At 44.9% G+C, this 27,169-nt stretch overlaps 1 protein-coding gene across 2 annotated transcripts in view; it reads right to left on the reverse strand.

Moving 5' to 3' along the window:
* WDR12 (WD repeat domain 12) overlaps positions 1-27,169 on the reverse strand; it is a 289,880-nt gene that overhangs the window by 33,157 nt on the left and 229,554 nt on the right. For both annotated transcript variants that reach the window (XM_078680243.1, XM_078680244.1), the window contains 3 exons: positions 15,008-15,093; positions 14,363-14,503; positions 13,888-13,993 (listed from right to left, as the gene is read on the reverse strand). In XM_078680243.1, coding sequence (XP_078536369.1) covers positions 13,888-13,993; positions 14,363-14,503; positions 15,008-15,093 — 333 coding nt within the window. The remainder of the gene's footprint in view (positions 1-13,887; positions 13,994-14,362; positions 14,504-15,007; positions 15,094-27,169) is intronic.

Here is a 27,169-nt window from a genome sequence, read left to right on the forward strand (position 1 = left end):
CCCTCCTTTCTTGGTTGTACTGTCCACCGATGCCAGTGCCACTGGGTGGGGGGATCATTCTGGGGAGTCGAAGGCCTGGAGCCGATGGTCCCGTTCAGAGTAACTTCAGTCCTCGAATTGGCGGGAGCTAATGACGGTTGGGCAGGCCCTTTGTCAATCAGGTGGTTCGTGGCAAGGGGGGATGGACTGGTCTCTGTTTCTCATTTCCTGGAAGATCGGCTCTGGGCAGAGCGGAATCTCCCTTCTCTTTCTGCAGTTATCTTCCAGGGAGGGAGAATGGGTCTGAGGAATCTTTGAGAAGGGAGTTTCCCTCGTCTGTAGCTATGTGCCTGTCTCCTCCTCTTTTTCAGCAGATTGTTTCCGTGTTCGGACTTCCTTGGCTGGATCTCTTTGCCTCGGAGGAGGCAGCCCTTCTTCCGCTGTTCTGCAGCCTGATCCCCTCCACGTTGGCCTGGGTGATTGATGCGTTTTCCATCCCATGGTCCTTGGGGCTCCTGTTCGCATTCCCTCCTTTTCCCTTTATTCCTCAAGTCCTCAGGTTGGTCCGGTTGGATCGGGCAGAGCCGCTTCTCGTGGTCCCGGAATGGTCTCAGAGGCCCTGGTTTCCTGACCTTCAGGGTTTGGCGATACGTCCCCAGTGGCGGTTTCCACTGTCCCCATATCCTCTACTTGCACCCCTTCTCAGCGGGACCTCTCTTCTTTGCCTCCAGCTGGGGGTTTGGCACTTCAGAGGTTGAATTTGTTGGGTCAGGGATGGTCGCTGGAGTTGGCTTAGAATATTCAGTTGTCGAGTAGGCCTTCGACCCTGAAGTCTTACGTGCAGCATTGTGTAGTGGTATAGTGAGCAGGGTTTGTCTTCTTCCTGTGATCCTGTCTGGGCCTTGGATTTTTTGAGGGATTGTTTTGTGTTGGGTTTCGCTGTCTCCACTCTTCGTCCCCAACGGGCCACTATTCTTGCCTTCCGGGGTTCTGCGGTGGCCTCTGTCTCTCCTTTGGGTCTCGCCTTTTGCAGATTTTTTTGCTTCAGTGGCCTGTCTCCTGCTCTCCGGGGTCCACTTAGGATCTTTCTTTGGTGCTTCAGGCGTTGACTGGTCCCCCGTTTGAGCCCTTGCTTTCTGTCGACTTTAAGTTCCTTTTGGCTGAGGTTTGTTTTTGGTGGCCATTTCTTCGGGTAGGAGAGTTGGTGAGATTGGGTCTGTTCTCCCCCTGAATTGCGTTTTTGTTCAGACAAGGTGATCTTGCGGCCTAGTCTGTTTTTATGCCCAAGGTTTTGTCTGCTCTCCACTGTCAGGAGGATATTGTTCTTCCTTTGTTCTTTCCTGATCCTGCCTCCACTGAGGAGGAGGTTCTGCATTCCCTGAATGAGTAGCGGGCTCTTTGCATCTATCTGAAACGTACCTGTTAGTTTAAGAAGGTGAATTTTCTTTTTCTTACCTATGGAACGTCTGGGATGGGTCTGAAGCCTTCTCTGTCCACTCTGACACATTGGTTTAAGTGTACAGTGGTCCTGTCCAACGAGACTGCGCACTGTTCTTTTCCTTCTTCTGTCCAGGGGCAGTCCACTCCTGGGGTTTCCTCCTCTCTGGCCATGTTTAAGGGTGCCACCTTGCGTGGTTATTGTAATGCTGCTACTTGGGCCTCTGCCCATACTTTTGTCTCCCACTACCGACTTCAGTTGGAGATGGTGGCGTCTGCTGCTTTTGGCTCTCATGTTTTGATGGCTGTACAGAATTTGTGATCTGTACTGTTTTTGTTTTGATTACATTTGACCTATTGGTTCTGCTGCATCCTTCTGATCTTTGTGTTTTTAATCACCATTTGGTTTGGGTATGGGCTCACTTGTAAGGAATGGAATGGGATGGGAATATGGACTAGGAGGTAAAATGCCCGGTTACTCACCGGTAATCTTCATTACTCCAAGTTCTGGTCTTCCCGTTCCATTCCTGGGCCCGTCCCTCCCTCCCCCTCCCGGTTTTTGTTTTTTATTCAAGTGATTGTTTAAGTTTTTTTTGTCTTGAGTGTCTTTGGTATTCTCAGGATGTTGTGATGTCGTACTTACCCCTTTATACATGCTGGACAGTGTCAGCTGCACCATATTGGGGATAGTATTTAATTTGCTATGGCAAAAGGTGTCTGTAGAGCAGACCAGCTGCTCACTTGTAAGGAATGGAACGGGAGGACCAGAACTCAAAGTAATGAAGATTACCAGTGAGTAACAGGGCATTTTTCTGCAGCAGAGGATTTATAAAGTCAGATTTTGCACAGCATTAGGAAGTCAGTAGACCACTTCATATTGGTAGGAACTGATCTTTTGGCACATTTAGCTTTCGAAATCACAAGGTGAATTATTGAGGCCTTGTTTTGAGTGGCCAGATTGCTGAGTTGGGTCAGGGGGAAAGTTGGTCTCAAGCTGAAAGAAGTGGATTTGTCATGTAGTCTATGAAAAAAAAATTCTCTCAGGAGAGCGGTACAAAATTGAAGTCTAATGGGATGGAGGGGATTGTGTGTGTGTAGTCGAGATCAATGGTAAGAACCTACAGAGGGGTCAGAATTCTGGGGATTTAGACGCTTGAATGAGAGGTAGTCCCTGTAGATGATAGTTATAAAACCTCCCTGTTTGTGTGGTCTGACAGAATGTGGTAATTTATGCTCGTCTGTTACTAAGAGGTCAAGCAGTGGCTTGAAAAAAAGCACTTGGCCAGGTCTCTTACAGGACCAGGATGTCAAGACTGATCTATGACTGAATGTGAGAGATCTGAATACAAAGTTACTCAATATCTCCATGTCACCAAGAAAACCATTTTCCATTTTTGTACCATTTATTCAATAACCTGGCAAATTCTGGTAATCATGATCTTGGATAATTTCCACAAAACCCACAGGACTGAAAACAAGCATTTCTAAAAAGAAAATAGACGACTGGAACACAGCGTCCTTGGTGACATGGATTCATCGGGTAACCTTAGTGGATTTGAGAAAGTATGAGAATGTGACGTTTTTTATGCTGATCAGAGTGCTTTGACAAATGGCCTTAGTCTACCTTTGGTAACTCAAGGTTTGGAAGTAGAAGAACACATCGAGATTGCAGATCTGAAAAGGGTGGTCACTTCATTTTAAGTGATTCACTTAAAGAGGTATAAGAGCTGAGTGTGTGTGGCTTCCAAGAGGCTAGTGGATAGGAGCTTAGGGGTCTCATTTGATAGGAGACAAGAGGAATTGCGTAATTCTGTGTTGGGAGGGCCTACTCAATGTGAAGCTTCTCGTCGTCTAGTGTGGACTGAGTTTTATAGTGAAAGAACAAATAGGGATCACATAAAGAAATATTTGATGTATAGGCAGTGTAGAAAAGTACCCCTTTTTGTCATGGTAACCCCCACTTTCTGCCACTAGTACTGATGTTTTTCGATTGATGTACAGTGTCAACCAGGCTCCAGTGCTCTTTTCCTAAAAACAAGATAAAATGGTCTAATTGTCAAACAATTGGCACACACGTCAGCACCCCAGTAAATGCTTAGTAAGTGACACCCCTGGTACCTTGCGCATGGGTACTTAAGAGGGTCCCTACGGCTGAAGCATGTATTATGCCACCCAAAAGGACCCCCCAAACAAATTGCATGAGCCTGCCATTTGAGACTGTGGGCCATGGTGCAAAGCATGAGTGAAAACATGACATAGCACACTTACTGTGTGCCATGCCAAATCACTGCAGCTAATATATGTAAGTCACCCCTACAGCACGACTTTTAGCCCTAAAGTAGAGTGCATTATATTACATGTGAGGGCATATCTACATGGGCAGGTATGCCCCTAAGCTGTCTACTACAATTACTACATGGTACAAGGGAACAGGCAAGCCATTGTAAGAATATGCACTGGGCACTGTTCATTACCAGTTCCAGTAATGACACCATTGGCTACTACCCTTCACTCTACTTAACAACCCTAAATTCATTATTTAGGTGCCCCCCCCCCGATACTAGGAGCTCAGATTTGCTTGACTAAAGCAGGATAAGAAGAGCCAAAGAATGCAAGAACTGCGTACTACCTTTGGACTTGCCGCCAAACCCTGCCTGCTCCTGTCTCAACAATTGCAAAGACCTGACTCACCCCGTAGCTGTGCATGCTCTAAAAGCCTCGGAGGGCAACAGCACTTCACCAACCAGCCAGCATCTCCCTTTAAGTGGAGGAGCCACCTCCCTGCAGCCTGAAGACATGTCCACATCAACTCGGTACACAGTTCAGCTTATCCACCGATCCACAGAGGAAGCAGCATCCCAGGAGGAGATCTCCATGCTCCAGGAGGTCAGATCTGTCTCAGTACCATATTTGGAGACATCGGGATCCCCAGGAGCCGCCCTGCACCAATACCCAGGGTACCAGAGCCCTTGTAGCAGCCAAGGCTTGTTTAGTGCCCAGCCCGGACACAAACACTGTTAAAACAGAACTGTCAGCGTCAGAGAGGACACTGTTGAGTGGCCCTGTTGTCCTGTTTTGTCGCCATCTCCAGGTTGATCTGAAAGGTGAGAGCCTCCAGCGACTCGCCGGGCAAAACACCTCTGCAGCTGAGCCCCACAGCCCGAGCCTACCGATGGTGCACCCTTGCTCCAGAGACCCTCAAGAGCCGAGCCCACGTTTGGGTCCCTACTTGCAGCGGTTTTCTTGTTACAGGTTTTCCTATTGACTTCAGCTGTAGCCTTGGAGGTTACTCTTGCGACCAGCACCTCTGCACCCAGACACAGCAGAGCAGTTAAACGGAAACTGCTGGTGGTTCTAATGACCTGGGCCCTACGTAGCTCAAGTCCAGAAAAACAACACAGTAACTGAATTGCAAGTACCTATATTTCTCCCATAGGATAACATTACTGCGTCCGAGGCTCATGCCTCAAACAGGACATCTGTATTTTCTCGGTTTCTGAAAATGGCTAACTTTCAAGTTAGCGAATTGTGCTCTTCAATCTATGAACCACACCCTGTTCAATGTGCCTAAGTTCTGCCTGACTCGCATGAAAGGGAGCTCCTTTGCATACTTAGTTCTGAAACTCTCTAATTCTCCCCCAGAGTCACTGAGAAGCTGTGCGTCTCTTCTTGCTTTTTGCAAAGGTTTGAAACTACGCTGGGTAGCTGTGTGCATTACAAATTGAAATAATCAATAAATACCTAATCTCGTAGGTGTATAAATGAATATTAAAATGTGTTCTTTTTCGAATTGGTGTCGGATTTCCTCCTTGTGTGTGCGTGCCTCATTTATTGACTATGTGTGCAACAATTGCCTAACCCTCCCCTCTGATAAGCCCAAAGTTGCTCGACCACATTACCACAAAGAGAGCACTTTGGGATTGTTAAAGCAAGACCCTGAACATTAATAAGTTGTTCCTGGACTCTCTCACAGTGCACCTCATTTTGGCACACTAAATAGAGCCAGCTTCCTACAGGTAGTATTTTATAAAGGAGAAATGTGTCTATATTTTTGAGGTCAGTCAGGAAAGCAGATATCGCCACGAGGATGGTAGGATTCATGGCGGTGCTTCCAAGGAAAGAGGCACCTTACATGCACGGTCTAGTGAGGATGGGGATGGGAAGAGTCGTGATATAAGTTTTCCCATGCAATTTTCCATAGGCTATAGGCACAGCTACAGCCAAAATGGCGGAAAGCTCACCACTCCCCAAACCTCATAGAAGCACCAGGGAATCCCTCCCCTGGAGTAGACGTCTAAATTTAGGGTAGGTAAGCGTGCACCCCCCTTTCCCAAGCCTCACAGAGGCCATCTTCTGAGGGAGCTCGGTTTTAGTTTTCTTTAAAGTGAGAGAATTTGTTTGACAATCTGGTGGTGTGAAATGCCTTTTTTCTAGCACACAAAAGAATGTAAATGCCTGTAAATTAACTGTGCAATTATTTCTGAATATATATCAGAATTTGGAAAGCACAAATTAAACTTTTTTTGTAATTCTGAAGTGTGCTGGAAACAAATATGTTAACGCGAATAAAACAAATCAATACACTAGGTGATGCCATTTCCACACATTATAGTTTACGAACTGTATACTTTCATCAGCACAACTGTATGTCTGTGGAAATGTTATGGTCATTTCACCTGAAAATGTGTTGGCTGTAATAGCAGTGCACTACCATACCATGCATACTCCACTCTACAACATTCTACTCCACTCTATATCCCTCCACACCGCTCTACTCCACTCTACAGCACACTAGTCTACTCCACTCTACTATAATCCAGGACACCCTATGCCACTCCATTATAGTACACTCCATGTCACTTTACTCCACTCTACGACACTTCACACAACACCACTCTATTCTAGGACACTCTACTTGATTACATTTTACGTCCCTACACTCCATGACACGCTGCAACACCTAATGCTATGACAACATTTTACTACACACTGCGACACTTTCCTCCAATCTATGCCACTTTACTTCACATTTTACTCCACTCTATACTTTACTCCACGACAATCCAGGCTATGACTCTCTACTCCACGCCACACTACCTTACCCTACCCTATGCCATTCCAATCTACGAAAGTCTACTCCACTCTATGTCACTCCATGCCACTTTATCGCATTCAATGCTGTTTCACTCCATGACACACCCCTCCACACCGTTCCACTTTGATACTCTACGCTATACCATTCCATTCTACACCACTCCACGACACTCCTTTCCACTCGCTCCACAATCTTCCACTCAACTCAATGCCACGCTTTTCTACGACATTAACTTTCAGCCATGCTTACCAGCCGGCACGCTGTTTTACAACATGGCTAAAACACCCTGGCAAAGGCAGATAATCTTGCATAGGCGATACCTATTGGCTTTTAATGTTGTGGGGAGAGGGGCTGCAGGGAGCGTGGTAACATACATTTGTTTTTAAAAAGTCTCCTGGTCATTGAATCCATGAACCCAAGAGAGCTTACGATTTTTTTTTAAAGCACTCTGAACTAAACCTGTATGCTGTTCAGATGGAGTGCAGGGACCCCTTTCGATTGGTTCAGAATCTGGGTGATCCGCTTGGGTCAACACTGTGGTTGTCCAAGAAATCGTCCCCATTTTGTCTACAAGCAGGCTGGTTGTAAGGGTTTCCAGCCTAGTAAGTTCTACCTGGGGTCAGAGCATAAAGGGTGGTGATGGAGGTGGTGATTGCCTGGGTGTATGAGATAGGGGTGGATGACTTGTTGCCTGGTCGTTGAGCCTCTTGGGCATGGGATGTCATAGTTCATCAAAGGTGAGCTCCTCCTCGAAGGTCACCCTCTGTTTTTTAGGAACCAGGTGCAACATAGTTGACTGTTTTCCCAGTGACAGTTTAGCAGAAATTGGGTACTGGAAACATGAAGAGCCGCTTACGCCAGTCTCTTCAGAAGTCTTGGATTCCTACAGTCTTGGTGCCAAAGGAGCACTTGGCATCGACTTAGCACTCAGTCTTGGAGGTGCTCTTGGCGTTAATTTCGGTGCCTTTTAGACTACAGGGGCAGTTGATATGTGTTGAGGCTCAGTATCCTTTGCTGAGAGCCTGCTCTGCTCTTAAGTATTTTCATGGTGCCGACCGGAGCCAGTGGACAGCAATGGGCCAGAGGATGAGGATTTCTTTCTGGCCTGCTTGGGGCTCAACACCTGACTCCTGTGAGACTAGTGCTATACCTCACCGTGGGTGTAATTAAGTGTATGGTATTTTGCCCCCTGGCTTTGTGCTGGAGAAATACTCACATCCTTAGGTGTTTTATTGCTGCAGGGCCCTGTTTGTCTCCACGCCAAGGGTGATCCATTGTGATTGTCTTCCTCCGAAGTGCATGAGGACAGCGTCTCAAAGTTGGGCATCAGATAGGCCACTGGAATTTCTGAGGGACCTGCCTCTTCCGCCTCGATGCAGAGTGGGCCCTGTTCACCGAAAATGGCAGGTGTCTCGGAGGATGACTGCTGCTGAATTTTTGACAGCTCCAATGCCTTTTTGAGGGTGTGAGCTCCATTACCCTCTTCCTGCCTCTATTCTGAGGGGCGAGCTCTGTAGAGGTCAAAGACGTCTTTTCTGAGGTGAAGAGTAAAGGACCAACCACAGAGCCTCAAAGTGGAGCGGTTGTGGCTGGCAGGAGAAGAGTGATGTCCCAGTCGGGAAAAAGATGAAATAGAGGTAGTTCATGGCGTGATTGTTATCCAAGTCTTCATTCTGGAAAATTGGAGCAGTTAGGCCTGGAAAATCCACAAGGATCGTGCCGCTCTCAGACTAGTTACGGAACACATCCATACTCAATGGTGGAAAAAACAATCTAAGGCGGAGTTGTTGTCCATGTGCAGTGTGGATTATTGAAAGGGTCACAGCGCATCCAGCTCAAAGCTTCTTCAATGAAAAACAAGTTGCAATGTTGGAGCCCAACGTTAGATTGCACTAGTATGTAGAGCATGCGAATCTCCAGCCACACATGCTGCATCATTCACATCACTGAAAGAGACAGCTGAGCTCATGGCATGTGTCGCACACTGGTCAAAATAAGGAGATGACTGTTTCCCTCAGCTCTGTAAAGATGGCACAGATGTGATACGTAACAACCAATAGTTCATAAAATCAAGGTCACACCAGATTATTCACTCTTCTCTCTGCAGATGTAGTTGCTACGCAAGCAACTCAAAATAGTGTTCTTTTCCTAGGACTCCACAATACTTTTTTCAGCTCTTACTCTGTGCCCTCCCTTCCTCTCTGCAGCACTGTAAAGCAGGCTAATGGTAGCACTGATAACTATAAATGCTTGCATAACATTACACGTAAATGAATGTGTTATAATTACAAGTAGGTTTCTTTAAGCCTTGCTTGTCAACAGCTCGAGCCAGGACTGTTCGTGCTTTCCATGGTGAAGGTTCTCGGAGTTCAGTTGGAGACTGGGGTCTGACTGGTTGGCAGTTGAAGTTGGTGGTGTGTCTAAACTACAATAAATACTTCTACAAAGGAACTGGTGTGCAGTGTCTTAACACTGGCGACAAGTGATGCTTGTTTGGCGACAAGCTCACCACCATTCCCCTGGGAACCCACGTATTGCGACAAAAGTACCTCTGCTGACGAGAGCGACAATTCAAAATTACTAAAGCCTCATCTCTCAATTATCCATGCAACAGCCTCCTATCGGCAACAGTCTATGTAAAAAAGAGGTAACTTTTTACCTTATCTGAGACTTCTGGGTTCCCAAGGGCTCATCCTGTAATAGGCTCATGACAACACTTGTGCACTCATTTGAACGCACGCATACGTCCTCGAGGAAAACGCAAGGACCTCTGGGATGACCCAGCATGAGCAAAGAAATCTACGTTGCGGATGAAGTCCCTGCGCATACGTGAGGCGCCATCTTTAATCTCATGCATTATTGTGGTTTCCTAGGCAACCCTCACTGACTGGTCACACAGAAGATGGTCAGATTTCAGCGTTTTACTTTCTCTCTTTCATGAAAGAAAAAAAAAAACACCGGGAACTATCATCGTTTGGAAATAAGGTGCTATTCTTCCTAATTAATGTATTAACATTCTGCTGCCATCATGTCAGTTACTACTATGACTCAGTCCCCTGCGTTTCTGTGTGAGAAAGGAGAACCCATGCTTTCCTGGAACAGGTGTAAAAAAAACCTGTTAGACTTATATTTAGTGGCCATTGGAGGTTAGAAGTTTTCTGCACATAGGAAGCAAGCTATTTTACTTAACTTAGGAATTGAGGGCTACAACATCAATGAATGTATAGATGAGTTACCAATTGGTGAGGGAGATGGTGAACACTCAGACGTTTTTGAAATGTTTATAAAAATGCTAGTCCTACTTTGGTATTAGAACGCCATAAACTCTCTACAAGGGCCCAGGACCCTAATGAAAAAGTTGGCAACTATATCGCATCATAAAAAACACTTGCAAATTCGGAGATTTAACAGCCCCCTTGATAGGTGATCAGTTGGTTAGATGCACAAACAGTTCCAGAGTGCAAGAAAAACTATTGTCAAGAAATCCATCACTGAAGGAAGCAATTGCTATTGTGGAAGGAGTGGAGAATACTTGAGGCTGGGTCAAAGAAATAAAAACTCATATGACTGCTAATGTTCCTACACCTAGCAGTATACATAAAGTGACAGTCAAAGAGGCTCAACAAAATTAATTTGGGAACATTTGTAAGTAATTCATAATACAAGAGTTAACGTTCCTACTGAATCTTCAAAAATGAAATTGTACACTGTATATGAATGGATTTTAGTGACTCAGGGGGGAAAAAGGCGCTCTGCTATGTCTACGGTTGCGTGAAATGGTAGTGAGTGTACGGTGCCACCAGGCAAGGGGACAAATCCTTAAACCTCTAAAAGTGTGTGAAGAAACCCTACACAGTCAATAGCAAGTAAGTCCCAGGCACACGTGAACAAGGTGTCAATCAAATAAAAGTATATCAAAAGGTTCCAAAAACAAACAGTCTCAAAGTTCAATCTTCAGTATATTCTTGTTGTTGTAACACATGAAAACCAGCCGACACATATCCGGATACTGCTTCACTGATACCGATCACTCAATACTATGGCATCTACGCATGTGGATCCACAAAGGACCCTCCATGCCATTGTAGCTGTTGATACGCTTCCGACTATTCCACCACACTTTACGATTCTTTCTAAAACACAGCCTCAGTGTATCCGCTGGAGCCCTGAGGAAGTCGCGGGATTACCCCCATTGGCGACGAAACACGTGTCGGCTGGTTTTCATGTGTTACTTTGAATAAAACAACAAGAATGTACTGAAGATTGAACTTTGAGACTTTTTGTTTTTGGAACCTTTGATATACTTTTATTTGATTGACACCTTGTTCACGTGTGCCCGGGACTTACTTGCAAATGCTATTGTTGTGGCAGCCTTGGTCATACTTCTGGCAATACTAACTGTTATGCTAGAAATTCCACTTGTCACAACTGTGGAATTAAAGGTCACTATGCCAGGCTTTGCAGACCTGGTGGGAAGGTACGTACTGAAGAGAATGTGCAAAAATTTAAAAGAAAATCCAAGAACAATGATGTTGAATGTGAGAAATGACGGTGTGGTTGATGCGGATATTAATATGCCAGAATTATAAGTTGATATTGGGGGTAAGCAGTTTATAGTTTTGGCAGACTCAGGTTTCCCATTTACGATGGTTGGTAATGAACTATGGGACATGACATTTCCAAATATACAACTCTCTCCTCCCAACATCAACATAGTAAGCTATGGAGGTGCACACATTGATGTAGTGGCTATGCATTAATGAGATAACTATTCAAAAATAGATAAACTATTGGGAAAGTGTATGTGGCCAAGTTAGGCGACAACCTCTTAGGTTGGAGGCACCAAAGAGATTTGGGGATTATACTGAACCCAAATGCACGTAATGAGTCTGATCAAGTCATGTTAGTGGACGATTGCGGGAATGGAAGTAATTTCGTTAGTGAGTTTCCGCAAGTGTTCAGTGAGAAATTGGGTTTGCTTAAAGACTGAAAATTGGATTGTGATAAATAAGGATGCTGAGCCATCTGTACACAAGGTGAGAAAGATTCCCAATATGATGTTGGGGCCTCTGAATCCTCAGAGTGGTTGGCGCCAGTGGTTTTGGCACCGAAGGATGGAGAAAAAAGCATCAGATTGTGTGTGGACTTGAGGAGTTTGAATAAGTGGATTTGGGTAGATCGTCAACCACTCACCAATATTGGAGATTCCATCACCATGTTAGAGGGTGTGAAGATTTTTAGCGTGCTAGATCTATCTTCGGCGTATCACCACGTGCATTTACACCAAGATCCAAGGCACTTAACATCTTTTGTGACACCGTGTTTTGTCACAATGCCGTTTGGGCTGGCTTCGACAGCTGATTGTTTTCAGAAAATTATGAAAAATGGTTCTGGGCGATGGGCCTAACGTGTTATTCTTTCAAGACAATATCCTGATATATGGTAAGGATGAAACAGAGCATGACGGTAGTATGTTGAGAAGAGTGTTAATGATGTTATCTGACAAAGGTCTCACTGTGAACAGATTAAAATGCAAAATTGGAGTAACATCTGACACATACTTGGACCATGTTATTTCAGGGGAGGGTATCCAACCCAAACTTGAGTTAGCAAAGAGCATTGTCAATGCCCCTGCTCCCTCTGACAAGGATCAAGTGAGATCCTTTCTGGGGCTTCCAGAGTTATGTTCAAAGTTCATTAAAGGTTTTGCCTGTATTGTTGAACCCATTAGGATTTTCCTCAAAAAGGGACCCAGTTCACTTGGTCTGAAGAGTGTGATGTAGCTTTCAAGGCAGTGAAGCAGGAGATTGGTGAGATGCCCACCCTTGGTCATTTTGACACTAAGAAAAAACTGTTCTCACCACTGATGCCAGTCTTTGCGGGCTGGGTGCGGTTCTTACTCAATTGGATGGTGGGTGAAGAGACGGTAGTTACATTCGCATCCATGCCATTGAAGAAAGGTGAACAACAATATTCCTGCATTGAGAGGGAGGCTCTTGCCATAACTGGGGGTCAAGCACTTCAAATTCTATCTGCGGGGCATTCCCTTTTTAGTAAGGACTGGATCATCGTCCCTTAGTGCAAGTATTTTCTTGTAATGAAAGTGAAAGATTGACACCCATACTGAAACGGTGTAGCTGTGAGTTGTATCAGGGAAAGTACAAAAGATAGGTATGATTTGAAGAAATCGGTGAAGAACAGAAAATGGTGTGTTCGAGAATTGGTTTTGATAAAGAAACCAAGGTGGGAGAGGAAGGGTCTTACAGAGTTTATGGGTCCTTTTGCCATAACGTCTATTAGGAAGAAAGTGGTGACGGTCCACACTGGTTGCATGTGGAGTATGTCCTATTTGGTGAAGTATCGTGGAGACAGGTTACCACATCATCAGAGCATGATCTTTCCTCGGGTTCAGGGTGGCAGGGTCACAGAACAAATTTGCCTAGTGATTCTCCCATGAGAGGTTCTTCTTGGAGACCTTGATATATTCCAGAACACTGCAAAGATTATGTGATGTCCTAATGCGGATATACTGTAGTTCTTGCTCTTTATCTTCATTATTGCTTTCATTTTTGTGCTCATGTTCCTCCATCTTTCCATGACTTCTCATGTTGATTATTCTTTGCACAACATAATTTGTTTACACTTATTTACTTCACTTTATCATCTCTTTTTTACTGTACTATGAGTAAGGGGGATGTGTTATAATTACATGTATGTTTCTTTAAGCCGTGCTTGTCAACAGCTTGTGCCAGGATTGTTTGTGGTCTGCATGGTGAAGGTTCTGGGAGTTCAGTTGGAGACTGGGGGCTGACTGGTTGGCAGCCAAAGTTGGTGATGTGTCTAAACTACAATAACTACTTCCACAAAGGAACTGTGTGCAGTGTCTTAACAGAAAGGTAATCACATGGGGTTCTTTCCCATTCTGGAGCACATTCGAATAGTTGCCTGTGCACTTCTTCGCTAAGCCGTAGCACACATCACAAAGACAATGCAAAACAGCATAATGCAGACCTTTCCAAGAAGGCAGAAATGTCAATTGGTGGAATGATGGTGCAAAAAAACAGTTCTTTCAAGGGTAGCACATAAGGTTTCAAGGAAACAAACAAATGAAGGAACCAGAACCAGTATGAGGAAAGGAGTCAAGAATGGAGAAGCAAGTACGCCCAATAGAATCATACCTGGGGGCAAAGAAAACTATTACTTGTAAATAAGGTAAACATCTTGTAGAAATACACTTAAGTTTATGTGGTGGTAGTTATAACTCTTACATTTTACCATTATATTTCCATTAAGGCTTTGGGTCACCATTATGAGAATGCTGATGCCACTATCATTATAGTCACACGCCCGAAAGAAATTCAGAGGTGGCTACTCACCTTTGGTGCGTGGGTCCCAGAGCCGGATATGCCTGTCGGTGCTTCCTGATGCTAGGCGTCGACATATGGGTGAATAGGATACACAGTTGAAAACTTTGCTACCTGTCTAGAGAAAGAAAAGTTGGGTGAAAAATAAATTAATATTTTTGGATCGCCATTAACCAACTCAATAAAAGGTTTTAAAGAACCAGTGATAGCTACAGTGGTTTTTCAGAAGCTCTGCGCCAGTCAGTGAATCTTCAGATTTTCCTTCAAGCCACCTCATCTTGAACAAATGCATTTGTAAACCTCAGTCATCAGGTGACCTGAGAGGCTGTGACAACAGGACGTCCTTCGCAAGTCAGTATGTGAAAAACACTCCAACATTCGATTCAAAATGAGGTGAGCAGAGTGTTAAAAGAGCAAACCACTGCTTCTACCAAGGGCAACTAACTATTACAGACTTTTTTTCATGCACAGTGTATTGAAAGCTCACCAATGTGGATTTTGATCCCCCTGTCTCGACATCCCACACTTTGATTGTGTGATCCCAGGATGCACTGCAGATTTCATCTGTGTCAGACCAGAGTACAGAGGAAACTGCCTCACTGTGACCAGACAGGGTGACAACTGGTGTCTGAAAAAAACAGAACATATATAATTCAAAATAGTTTGCTCTCCAAACAGAGTCGTGCTCAAGAAAAGTGAAGTCGTTTGAGGATACCCAGTACCCAAAGGTCCAGACCATTTCTTTTCTCAGAGGCAAAACAGCAAGCTTTTCATTTTAGCTGTTTGACTGTATGTGTATTTGGTTTTGCTTGAAGTTCTAACCACCTGTAATTCTGCGCTTCTCTGTAAAGCTGAACGTGTTTTTGCCTGAGAAAGATGTAGCCAGAACTTCACAAATATGCTAAATTCTCAATTTTAAAAATGCCATGTGAGATGAGATTTCATCTGATGCATTATTGTGTTAAAATTCTTCGTTGGCCAACAATATACTTTTCATGCAGGAATTGCTGTAATAGAGGAGTCACAGGTTTTACAATCGACAAGAGAATTAAAAGAAGTACAATGTATTAAACATAGTGGTCCTTCTACTCAGAGTTGCTAAGGTTTTGCCTTGGAGTAGGCTTTTCCTTACCCTTGTTAAGCCCAATTGCTCCGTCTTCTGTTTCTTCCTAGGGCGGTCTGTGCTTTCTTCCACAAGATCTTCTTCGTCTGTCGGAACTTTGGTTCAAAAGGACAAAAAAAAGAAGTCACTTTTCATATATGCCCATCAGGACAATCGAGTTTGATAGCTTAACATTTGAAACAAATCAGCACGGTATAAGTAGGAGAGATATGTACTGTTTGATTAATTTAAGCATAAAAAGATAGTGGTCATTCAGTAAGGTACAAACCATACCTTTTTAGAAAATACAAAATGCAGCAAAACAGATCACACTTATATGGCATGAATACAAATTTTAGATCTGGCCACTAACAAAAGTGCATTAACTTTTTTTCCCATCTGTTTAAGTTTCAAACTAATAAACATACATATCAATTAAAAAAAAGAAAAATGTCTGCCTGTCAGTACTCTGAAAAAACAAATAAAAGTGATCACATCAGCATTCCAACAATGGTAAGATGTTACCAGCACTCCGCCTATCTCAAACATTTATGCACTACTACAAGCCTGAAAGTCTAACATGTATTTTTATACATCCTATCACAAAAACCCATGCAACTTCTGCGCTGCCACTCAAACCTGCCCTCAAGCTCATGTCTTATAGTCTATTGCTATCCGGTGACTCTCCGGTCCTCGGAAATAGTAAGCTAAAAAGGATTCTACAAATTCTACTAATTTAAGCTCTTGTAATCTCGTTCGGGTGCTCACCGATAATCCAAGTGCCTGACCCTAAGATGGAGGTGTAATGCAGCCTCACGAGTTGCAAATTGAAACTAAAGTACAGCTACCAAGAACATGTTTTACGCAGCTAACGTGCTATTACAGCTAATGGACCCAACATGCCAAGATCCATCTGCGCTTTTATAACTACAACTGTTTACATACAAAATGGAAAGCAGTGCCTGACCCTAAAATGGCTGCCATAACAGTGGCTTTTCTCGATGCTTACCGAGCAGCAGATTTTATAGATCAGAAGGATTGAGTTCAGACCAATTACAATCAACCAATCCCTACTTCTGCCAGCAGCAACCTAATACGCAACCCGCCAGCAGCCGCATCGTTTTCTCCAATGACCCACCTCGCATATCCCCTTCAACAGTGAGGGTCTTCCTCTTCCAGCCAGACTGTCCCTAAAACGGCCTCCATAAGTGTGCCCTTGTCCAAAGCACTTCTACTCCCCTTGTTTGGAATGGATCCAGCATTTATGCCCTGGAGTCTCAAGGAGCCAGCTGAGAGAGTCCACAGCAACAAGGGAGTCACACATAGAGGAGGACTGGGAAATATCCCCTTACTGCTGGGAGCAGTCTCCTACCCAGCCGGATGTTGGACACTGTTTCCGCTGGGTTTCCTACACCCTCCCCCTCCCTCTTCTGAGTGTGATAGTGGCCAAAGCACTCCTCTCCCCTTGTTGGGGAGGGATCCAGCATGTATGGCCTGGGGTCCCAGAGTCCCCGCTGAGAGAGTCCACCGCGACAAGGGAATCACACATAACGGAGGACTGGGAACGATCCCTTTACCGCTGGGAGCAGTCACCTACCCAGCCGGAAGTCTGACACCGTTACATCTGCGTCTCCACGCTGTGTCTCCAACCCATCTCCCCCCTCTTCCCTCCTTCATTCCTGGTCTACCTCCCCTCTTCCTTTCCTCTCTCCCCCGGCCTGCTTTGTTTATCCTTATGCCTATGCTATGCTTTTTGTAACTTATGTAACTATGCTCCAGCAATTGATGTAACTGTGTAACTATGTTCTGAAACAATGTTCTTCCTCATGTAAAGGGCTCTGATACCTCTGGGTCTAACCAGCGCTATATTAAACTTTTTAAATAAATAAATAAAATTTGCTGACATATCCTACATCATAGCAATACGTCTACCAATCATCTGTGCCTTATTCCGTTTTTAAATACATTCATCAATTTCAGTCCTATGGGTCGGGTGCTATTGCCTCTTTGGTGATTTCATAACTGCGATACAAGCCCCAAACGTTTTTGGGCCGACTGAGGTGAAGAAGTTCACTATATAGTTCTGTGTACTACAGTATACTAGATCTTTATCTCAGCTTGCTATAGTGGGGACCGGGCCTCTGGACCAGCTCATCGCAACCCAGCCTTTTGCTAGCAGTAGTTCCAGTTCCATAGTGTAGGAACCCCACCGGGGAAGCTTTACATCTTTCACACACTGCTGCGTCCCAAAGCCCATATTGGTGCAAACGTTCTGGGGTATAATAAACCCTGTTGAGGAATTTTAATTGGATTAACCTATGTCGCCCATTTAGCAAGACTCGCTTTGTGGTCTCACAACAGTATCTCCAGACTCCGTCATCTAAATTCTCCCCAATTTCACTCTGCCACTCCTGTCTGGCTTTAGTGTAATAGTTTTTATGGTAGTCAAATGTGATGCTATATATGTTAGAGACTACCTTTGTGGGCGATTTTGTGCTAAGTATGTAAGACCAGGATTCAATTTCCGGAGGTTTCATCATTTCATCTCCTAACATCTCTTTTAATGCGTATCTCACTCAATGAAAATGAAATCGGCTCAGTGCTGTACTTAATTGCTCTTCCGCTTCAATCTCGTCCCACCCATGCACCCTACCTTCCGCAAACAGGTCTCCGATGGTGTTAAGGTTCATTGACTTTAGGGTCTGAATAACTCCCTTTTCCCTACATATTGGTAGCCAGCTACACCTGCATATTGGGGTGAGAGGGGAGTATAGTATGGCTCCTGCCTGCTGCTTAAGCAGACAGGGCCAGGCACGTGCGGTACCATTTACTGAGTCCAATACTACTGTTATTCTTATGGGGGCTTGGATTAGTATTACTGGGAGTGCGGAGGTAGCCGCCACCATTTTCTCTATCTGCAAGTGAGATAGTCCCGGTGTTTCATGTATCCAGTGGTGTGAGTGAGAACAGGTGTGAGTGAGAACATTGTGCAGGTCTGTAATATAGGTCGAGGTCTGGGGCACCCAATTTCCCCATGGAATACGGCAACATGAGTACCTCCCACTTGACTCTGGCTTGCTTACCCGCCCGGGCCAGTGTGCCTAATATCGATTTAACTTTTTTGAAAAAGTGTCCTGGGAGAACCATTGGGATATTTGTGAATAAGAATAAAAACCTTGGAAGTATTACCATTTTCATGAGGGACACTTGTCTCATCAAAGACAGGGGCAAACATATCCACTGCTCTATATCCTCCTCCATTTCACCTACTGCCGTTCCATAGTTTTCTTTAAATACCACTTAGGAATCAGTGTGCACTTTTACACCCAGATACCTCACCGGCTCCGTAGTCCATTGCAACGGGTAATCAAGTTCAATAGGTACCATGGCTGGGGTCACTGGAAATATAATAGACGTGGTGCAATTGACCTTAAGCTTAGACAGCTCTCCATATCGGACTACCTCTCAGAGCACTGATGACAAATTAGTTTCTGGGTCTCTTATATACAGAAATGTGTCATCAGTGTAAGTGGATATAATTAAGTTGTAACCTGGAAACCTTATCCCTCTATGACTGTGGTATTTCTGGAGAGCACACACCAAGGGTTCACCCACCAAAGCATATATTAGCGGTGAGAGAGGGCAGCCCTGTTGTGTGCCTCTAGTTATTTTAAGGGGGCAGTTACTAAATCTCCAATCCGAACTCTGGCTGAAGGCATGTTAAACAGGACTCCTATCATTTGCAAAAATATGTCACCTAATCCCAATTTCCTCAACACCGGTCTCATAAATGTCCACTCAACCGAGTCAAATGCCTTCTCTACGTCTAAAAATACTGCTGTCACCCTAGTCTCTGGCCTGATGTGCTGTATGGCCCCAAACACTGTCCTCAGATTATATGTCAAGCTGCGCCCCGGCACGAATCTAGCCTGCTCTGAACCAACCAGCTTCAGCACTAAGGGCGCCATGCGGTTAGCTAGGATTTTTGCAAACAGCTTCGTATCAACATGGAGAAGAGAGAATGGTCTATACGATGAACATTCGTTGGAGGGTTTTCCAGGCTTTAAAATAGTGACTATCAAGGCTTCCCTCATTGAGGGTGGCATCTGTACTTCCTCGCTCATCTCTTCAAAGAGTGATATTAAATGCAGGATTACTTGCTCTCGGAACGTTTTATAAAAAGAGACTGTCAGCCCACCTTGCCCTGGAGCGCTTCCTGCCTGCATAGTTTTTAGCGCTGTCAGTATTTCGTTAGCATCTAGCGGCCTCATTAGATACTCCCTATATCCATCAGTCAGCCAAGGAAGTTTTATATATTCTAAATATTTTCATATCTCTTCCTCGTCTACGGTGGTTCTAGAGTTATATAATTTCAAATAATACTGGTTGAATCTGTTAGCTATGTCAGCAGGGTCTCTCAACATTTCACCTCCCTCAGCGCATATTTCAGTCACCCCAGGCCCGTCACGTTTGCACCTTAGAATGGTCACTAATACAGCACCCAGTCTTTCCCCCTCCCCCTATGTTCATGCTGTGGAGTAGTTTCCCATACGTTTCACTTCATCATCTGCGACGTCGTGATACTCCTCCAAGGTAGTCTTTAATTCTTCCACTGCTATCTCCTTCCCCCGCTAGAATTCTACTCTCCATCTCTCTCATGCGGTCTTCAAGTCTTACTAATCGTCCTTTAATTGCTTTTAGGACGTCGAGTGCTTGGCCATGGTTATACCACGTATATATACCTTGAAAGTTTCCCATACTGTCAAGAACTTATCTACTGTGCCAATATTTAAGTCGAAGAATTCTTCAATAGCCTCGGACAGCTCTGTCCTAAAGACATAATCTAGTAATGAGTATGGCGGGAACCTCCACCTGAAGGGAGCAATTGTTTTCTGTGGGCACTCCATTGTCAAGCCTATAGGGGAATGGTCTGAGTAGGAACGGGGATGAACCTCACATGCCCGAACAAGGGTGTTTAGGGCCCTTGAGGCAAACCAGTAATCAATCCTGGTATGCAGATCATTAGATCATGCGGGGCTGAATAGTGGGTAAAGCCTCTCTGGTCTGGTGAGCGTGTCTGCCAGACATCCACCATGACAAAACGTATCACTGCATCCATAATTGTCCTGGCGGTTGCCGTGGGGCAACGCGGCGGACCTCCGAGCGGTCTCGTGTCTGGTCCATCAAACAATTGAAATCCCCTCCCCAAAGCAATGGCAGTGCTTTATATTTCCTCTCCATAGGATCTGTGTAAAATTGTGGGTGATCATAATAGCGCCATAGACATTCACATTATCATTGCCCTCTGCATCTAAAGATAGCAAATCTTCCCTCCTTATCAGTTTCTAATGCTTCCAGCGTGATCCCGGACTTCGGACCCACCCATGTTAGTACTCCCCTTGCGTGAGTGGTGAACCCTGCCGCATGAAAGGAGCCATGTAACCTTCTGCATGTTAGCATCTTACTATGAGTGGGCAGATGTGTCTCTTGCAGTAGTGCTATATCAATACTATTTCTAGTGAAATATGAAGACACTTTCCTAATTTTCCTGAAGTCCTACAGGCCTCGTATATTCCATGTCAGCAGTTTTACACTACCGCTCTGCTTCTGTGTCAGGTCTAGTTTCCTTGATTGATTTCACTTCGCTTAGATGGAACCAGGTGGTCCCCCTTCCTTTCTGATCCAGACTTGTTTTTCGCATAACGTGCAGGCACCAATTAGGCATTGTGATCACTAATAAACAGTCCCCCGTTCCCTCCACCCCCTCCCAAGATATGCTCTCCCAACTTGGCATAGTCGATTTTCCTCCCACCCCTCTCCTCCACCCACATCCTGTGTTATGCAATCTACATTAACTATGAAATCCAAATCTAAATAACAACATTGACTTTCGGCCCTGTAGTGGGAAACACACGTGGGCGGATGTTGCCAACTCGCCCGTATCAATCCCACTACGTTACTTCAGTAGTCTTGCCATCTTCACAACAATCTATGCACACCCTCTAGTCAATGTTTAGCACTAAAGTGCCTTTTTCAGTTTTTTGGTCCTTCTAACCTTGTATCCTGTAAAGCTATGACTGCTCTCTATGACCCTGCTTCTGACTTCAGTGTACATACAGATAGAACGCTTTGTTAATTACACATCCATCTTTTTAGTAAAACAAGTATTATTACAATTGTCACTTCCCTGTTTGTGTCAGAGATGTCAATGCATATTGGTTTGCTGGACCACTAGTCCTGTTCTTCTAGATCTACGCTCCTTTCTCAGTCTTGTGACTCTGTGCTTATGTTACTCTTCCCAGGTTTGGCATAATCTTGGAGTGTTTTCTGCAGTACTTTGGAATCCGTGAAAATCCTTGCTTTCCCATTCATGGTGACACGTAGTTGGGCTGGATAGAAGAAAAGGAGTTACTTACCTGTAACTTCAGTTATCCAGTATTGGTATCTTTCATAGATTCACATGCTTAGAATCATCCCCACCGAAGAGGTGGGAGTCTCACGGTATAATAAAACATATACATAATAGTCATAACAACATTATACAATAGGCTACTATGGACAGAAAAGTCACTACATTAACCTATCTCAGTACTTTTGCAAAAAGAACCAAACTTGGAACACAGCCAATCAGGCTGCGGGACCCTCTTAGAACCTTCCACAGAGAGGCAAACCCTCAGATTTTCGTAGCACAAGTGACAGTAAGTATGCAATAGCGATAAGGTAAGCCTCTCCGGGGCGGAGGGTGGGGCGCATGTGAATCTATGAAAGATACCAATATTGGATAACTGAAGTTACAGGTAAGTAACCCATTTTCTTATCCAGTATTGGGGTATCTTTCATAGATTCACATGCTTAGCATCAGAATAGTTAGCAGTAAACAATCCTCAGTTGCATAGTGGATCGTGGGTATCATAAGGAAAACAATAGATACCTCGTAAAAAACCAATACAGTAATGCAGTACAACATCTGAACCCCAAATAAGGTATCATATACATATGCATCAAAATAAACATAACCATATATCAAAGAAAGACACAGTTTGTGAAACCAGAAAAAACAACCATAAACATGTCAACATGTAGTAATATAATCACCTCCTTATAGAGGCTTACCTTATTTAAAAAGGTTTCGCAACACTGCTGATTCAGCTTCTGTTTCCAGATCAAGACAGTAATGCAGTGTAAAAGTGTGCACATTCTTCCAAGTTGCAGCACGGCAAATCTTCTCCAAAGGCACTCCAGCAAACAGAGCAGTAGATGAGGACACTGCCCTCGTAGAGTGAGCCTTGGGTTTCATGAGAGGATGTCCAGCGTTAGTATGGCAGAATTGGTTAGTAGATGCAATCCACCTTGCGTTAGTGGATTTTGTCACAGCTGTTCCTGGCTTTTGACCACCATATGAAATAAATAATTGATCAGATTTTCGGATGGAAAAAGTACGTGAAATGTAGAATTTCAGACACCTTTTAACATCCAAGGCATGCAAAGATTTCTCAGCAGAGGAACACGGATTGGGAAAGAAAGAACACAGTGTAAGCGGCTCATTAAGATGGAATGTAGAGGGAACCTTTGGAATAAACGTTGGATTAGTTCTGAGAAGGACATAGTCATTGGTGAATTTCAAATAAGGTTGCTTGATAATGAAAGCCTGGATTTCACCGACTCTTCGAGAAGAGGTGAGTGCCACTAAAAGCGCTGTTTTCCAGGAGAGGTACTTAAGGTCAGCTTTGTGAACAGGCTCAAACGGATGTTTCACGAGCTGCTGCAACACCTGATTAAGCCTCCATTCTGGAGGAGGAGCTCTGACGGGTGGAAAAGTTCTGAAAAACCCCTTTAGAAATTGTTTAATCAAGCGATTAGAGCAAAGCGATCAGCTCCTGCAGAACGCCTGTAGGTAGAGATGGCCGCTAGATGCAACTTAACCGACTTAAACATACGACCAGACTTAGATAATGCAGAACTTTATCTGGAGAACATCTTAAAGGATGTATATTCTTGTCACTGTACCAAGAACAGAATCGCTTCCATTTCAGAGCATAATTTTTCAAAGTAGAATGAGCCCTCGCTCTAGCAAGAATATCTCTGAAATTCTGAGGTAAATTAAATTCCATGAATCCAGAAAACCATGCATGAAGATGTAATTCGACTGGACAAGGATGAATAATCTGGCCCTTGCTCATTGATAACTGGGTCGGAACAGCTGGAAGACGGTAAGGTCTGCATTTGGACATTAGGAGAAGCTCCGTGAACCAATGCTGACGCGGCCACCGCAGAGCAATGAGAATCATGCAACATGGTTCAATCTTGAGCTTGGGTATAAGTCTTGGGAACAACAGAAAGGGGGGAAATGCATACGCAAAAATCCCTGTCCATCTCATGAAGGTGTTCCCCCACAAGCCCTTCTCTGGCTCCCAACTGGCAAAGAACGGACACTTCTGATTGCTTTTGGAGGCAAAGAGATCCAGATTTGGTGTGCCCTATATCCGAAAGATGTGATCCACCACAGATTGATCCAACTCCCATTCGTGGCACGACTTCATAGTCCTGCTCAGGGTGTCCGATAGAGTGTTGTGAATTCCCGGAAAATGTTCCACCTTTATCGTGATGGTGTGAGAAAGCAGCCATCGCCAACTGCTTTGAGCTTCTTGAGACAGTATGTGTGAACGGGTATCATCTTGCTTGTTTAAGTAATGCATGCAAGTGGTGTTGTCGGTTCTGATGAGAACTATCGATCCTTGAAGCCTTGGGAGAAAGGATTGCAGCGCAAGGAAAATGGCACGAAGCTCTAAGAAATTGATATGCATTTTTGCCATTGCAGCTGACCACCTTCCTCGTATACAAAGATCCCACCCTTCGAAGGAGGCATCTGTGGTGAGGATTATCTCCGGTACAGAAGGAAGAAAAGTGAGCCCGATTGAGACATTCTTGGAGCGCATCCACCAAAGCAGCGCTTCCCGCATAGTTGGAGTTATTCTCACTATGTCGAACTACCCTAAGATTTGCAGCCATTGATCGTCTAACTCCTCTCCAATCGGTCTCATTCTTAGCCGGGTGTGAGGTACCAATAGAATTGCTGAGTATAGTATTCCCAGGAATGATTGGATGACTCTCACAGAAGCGGACTGTCTTTTTTGGAGGTCTGATGCCAGAGAAATCAGACGCGATTGCCTTTCTTTTGACAAGAATGATTTTCCTTGGGAAGTATCCAAGACTGCTCCCAGACATTGAATCCTTTGATAAGGACAAAGAGTTGATTTCTGACTGTTGAGGAACAGCCCCAGAGATTAAAACAGATGAAGGCATATGGACTTTGCTCGAGAAGCCTGCTGAAAAGAAGGAGCCTTTATTAGCTAATCATCCAGATAAGGAAAAACGAATAGTTTCTTACCTCTCGGTGTAGTTTTGCAGCTTGAAGATCTTTCTGGATTCACTATGCTGTGCATTATTCTGCGGTCTAGTGGTTGGGTCCGGAATCGTAGTCTTTTCTCTTTTTTTTTCCCGTAGCCCAGGTAGGCGTTGACGCCCCACCTTTTGGTGTCCTTCCCCGTGACATCGGCCTGCTTCCTGCGGAAGCTCCCACCCTTGGGCGCCATCTTCTGATTCTTTTTTTCGTTTGTGTTTTGTTTGCGAATCCTTGGCAATTTTCAAGTAAGTTATTTACCCGCTTTGCCCGTCAAGGTGTCCGTTTCAGTATTGTCCTTGTACTACCACCTGCTTCTCCAGCCTCATCTTTCTGGCGGAGGAGGGTGGGTTCGCTAGTGAATCCAGAAAGATCTTCAAGCTGCAAAACGACACCGACAGGTAAGAAACTATTCGTTTTGCAGCGTGAATCTTTCTGGATGCATTATGCTGTGCATAGACTTTGTAGCGGTTTGTAATGTTTGTGGCGGCTGGGTGGAAGAGGAGCGTTGATTGTTGAATATATGTTGAAGCACCTTCTGTCCTACTTGTGCTTCTTTGTTCATTTGTATATCCACGCAGTAGTGCTTAGTGAACGTGTGCCCTGAAGCCCATGTTGCCCCCAGGCATATGTCTTGAATGGGTGTGTTAGCCAGGAAGGCTATCGTTGCTCCTTTTTGCCGAGTAGAGTGGGCCTGTGCCCCCTCTGCTAGTTCTTGGTCTGCTCGTTTGTGGCAGAGCTGTATAGTTTGTGCGATCCATCGCGCGATGGTTCCCTTTGTTACTGGTCTACCCAAAAACTGCTCGCGAAAGACACAAAGAACTGCTTAGTCTTTCTGTGGTCCTATGTTCTTTCTATGGTAGTGCATTACTGCTCTTCTAGCGTCCAGAGTGTGCAGTGCCTTCTCTGCGCTTGTGGCCGGTTTCTGAAAGAAGCTCGGTATTTGCACAGACTGGTTCATGTGGAGCCTTGACACCACATTTGGCATGAAGTGTGGGTCAGTTCTCATCACCACCCTATCATTGTGAATCTGGATGTAGGGTTCTTGTAGCGTTAGCGCCTGTAGTTCGCTCACCCTGCGCAACGATGTGATTGCCACTAAGAAGGCCGTTTTCATTGTTAGCATTTGTAGTGAGGCCTTATGAATTGGTTCAAAGGGCGCTTTCATGAGTTCTGTTAGGACTAAATTAATGTTCCATGCCGGTGGCAGCATCCTATTTGGAGGTGCGATCCTCTTTGCCCCTTCCAGGAATCTCTTTACTATCTGTGATGTAAAGAAACTCTTCCCTGTTTCTCCTCTTGTATAGGCTACTATAGCTGCCAGGTGTACTCTCAGCGAGGATAGCTTTGCCTTCAGCAGGTGCGTCAGATACCTTAGCACCGTTGACTCTCTTATCTTCTTGTGTAGCTTCTTTTTGCTGCACCATTGTGTGAACCTCTTCCATTTCGCCACGTAGCACCTTCGTGTGCTAGGTCTCCTCGCCTCTCGTAGTACCCGCAGGGTGCTCTCAGGTAACCTTAGGTGCGTGAACTCTAGGTCTTCAGGAGCCATGCTACTAGGCTGAGGCTCTCTGGCTCTGGGTGCAGAACCTCCCCGTTTTGCATGGAAAGTAAGTCTTTCCTTATGCCGAATTTGTGAGGAGCGCCTTGTGCCATTTCCATTATCTGTGAGTACCAGGTCTGCCTGGCCCACTGTGGTGCCACCAGGATCAGGGTCATGTTGCTGGTTCTGCACTTGTTGAGTAGTCTGTGTATTAATGGTATCGGGGGAAAAGCGTAAGCAAATGTTTTTGACCAGCTTATCCATAGGGCATTCCCCAAGGATCCTTCCCCTGGTTGCCTGGATGCGAAGCTTTGGCATTTTGCATTCAGGCGTGTTGCAAATAGGTCTATTGTCGGTGTTCCCCCACCTTCTGAATAGCCTTAGCGTCTCCTGTGAATTGAGCTCCCACTCGTGGATGCTGATGTCTGTCTGCTGAGCCAGTCTGCTTCCACATTGTCTTTCCCTGGTAGGTGTATGGCTAGCAGGTCTATTTTTAGTGGGATGGCCCATCTCCATATCACCTGTGCTATGTTCGATAGCGGAGCTGATTGTGTTCCTCCCTGTTTGCTGATGTAGAACATCGTTGTTGTGTTGTCCGTTTGGATCAACACTCTCTGGCTGTACAGTTTTGTCTGGAAGGCTTTCAGGGCGAGGAACACGGTCTTTAGTTTCAGGTAGTTGATGTGTTTCACCGCATCCGCTGGAGTCCACAGACCACTCACCCTGAGCTTGCTCATGTGTGCTCCCCACCCCTTCTGGGATGCGTCTGTGGTGATGGTCACTGTTGGGGTCGGTGGGGCTAGAGGCTTCCCTTCTGTTATGTTCTTCTTGTTCCACCACGACATCTCCTCCTGCACTGCGTGCGTTACAACCACTAGATCTTCCCAACTTCCTGTAGCTAGTGACCATTGTTCTAGCAGTCATTCTTGGAATGGTCTCATGTGGAGGCGTACATTGGGTACCAAATGTATGCAGGAGGCCATCATGCCCATGACCTTGCTCGCTGTCCTCACGGTCAGAGCTCGCCCCTTCTAGTAGAGGCGCGTCTTTTTCAGCAGTGCCCGTGTCCTTTTGTCGCTGGGAAACACCTTGCTCTGTATGGTGTTGATCTGTGCTCCTAGGAAGATTTTTACTTGCTCTGGTTCCATAGAGGATTTTCCCCAGTGAATGGAGAAACCCAGGTCCACCAGTGTACTTGTCACGTGCTCTGCGTGCTCCTTGCATCTCCTGAGCGAACTTGCCTTTATTA

Source organism: Lissotriton helveticus, chromosome 3_1 (assembly GCF_964261635.1).
Source record: "Lissotriton helveticus chromosome 3_1, aLisHel1.1, whole genome shotgun sequence".
Lineage (NCBI taxonomy): Eukaryota > Metazoa > Chordata > Amphibia > Caudata > Salamandridae > Lissotriton > Lissotriton helveticus.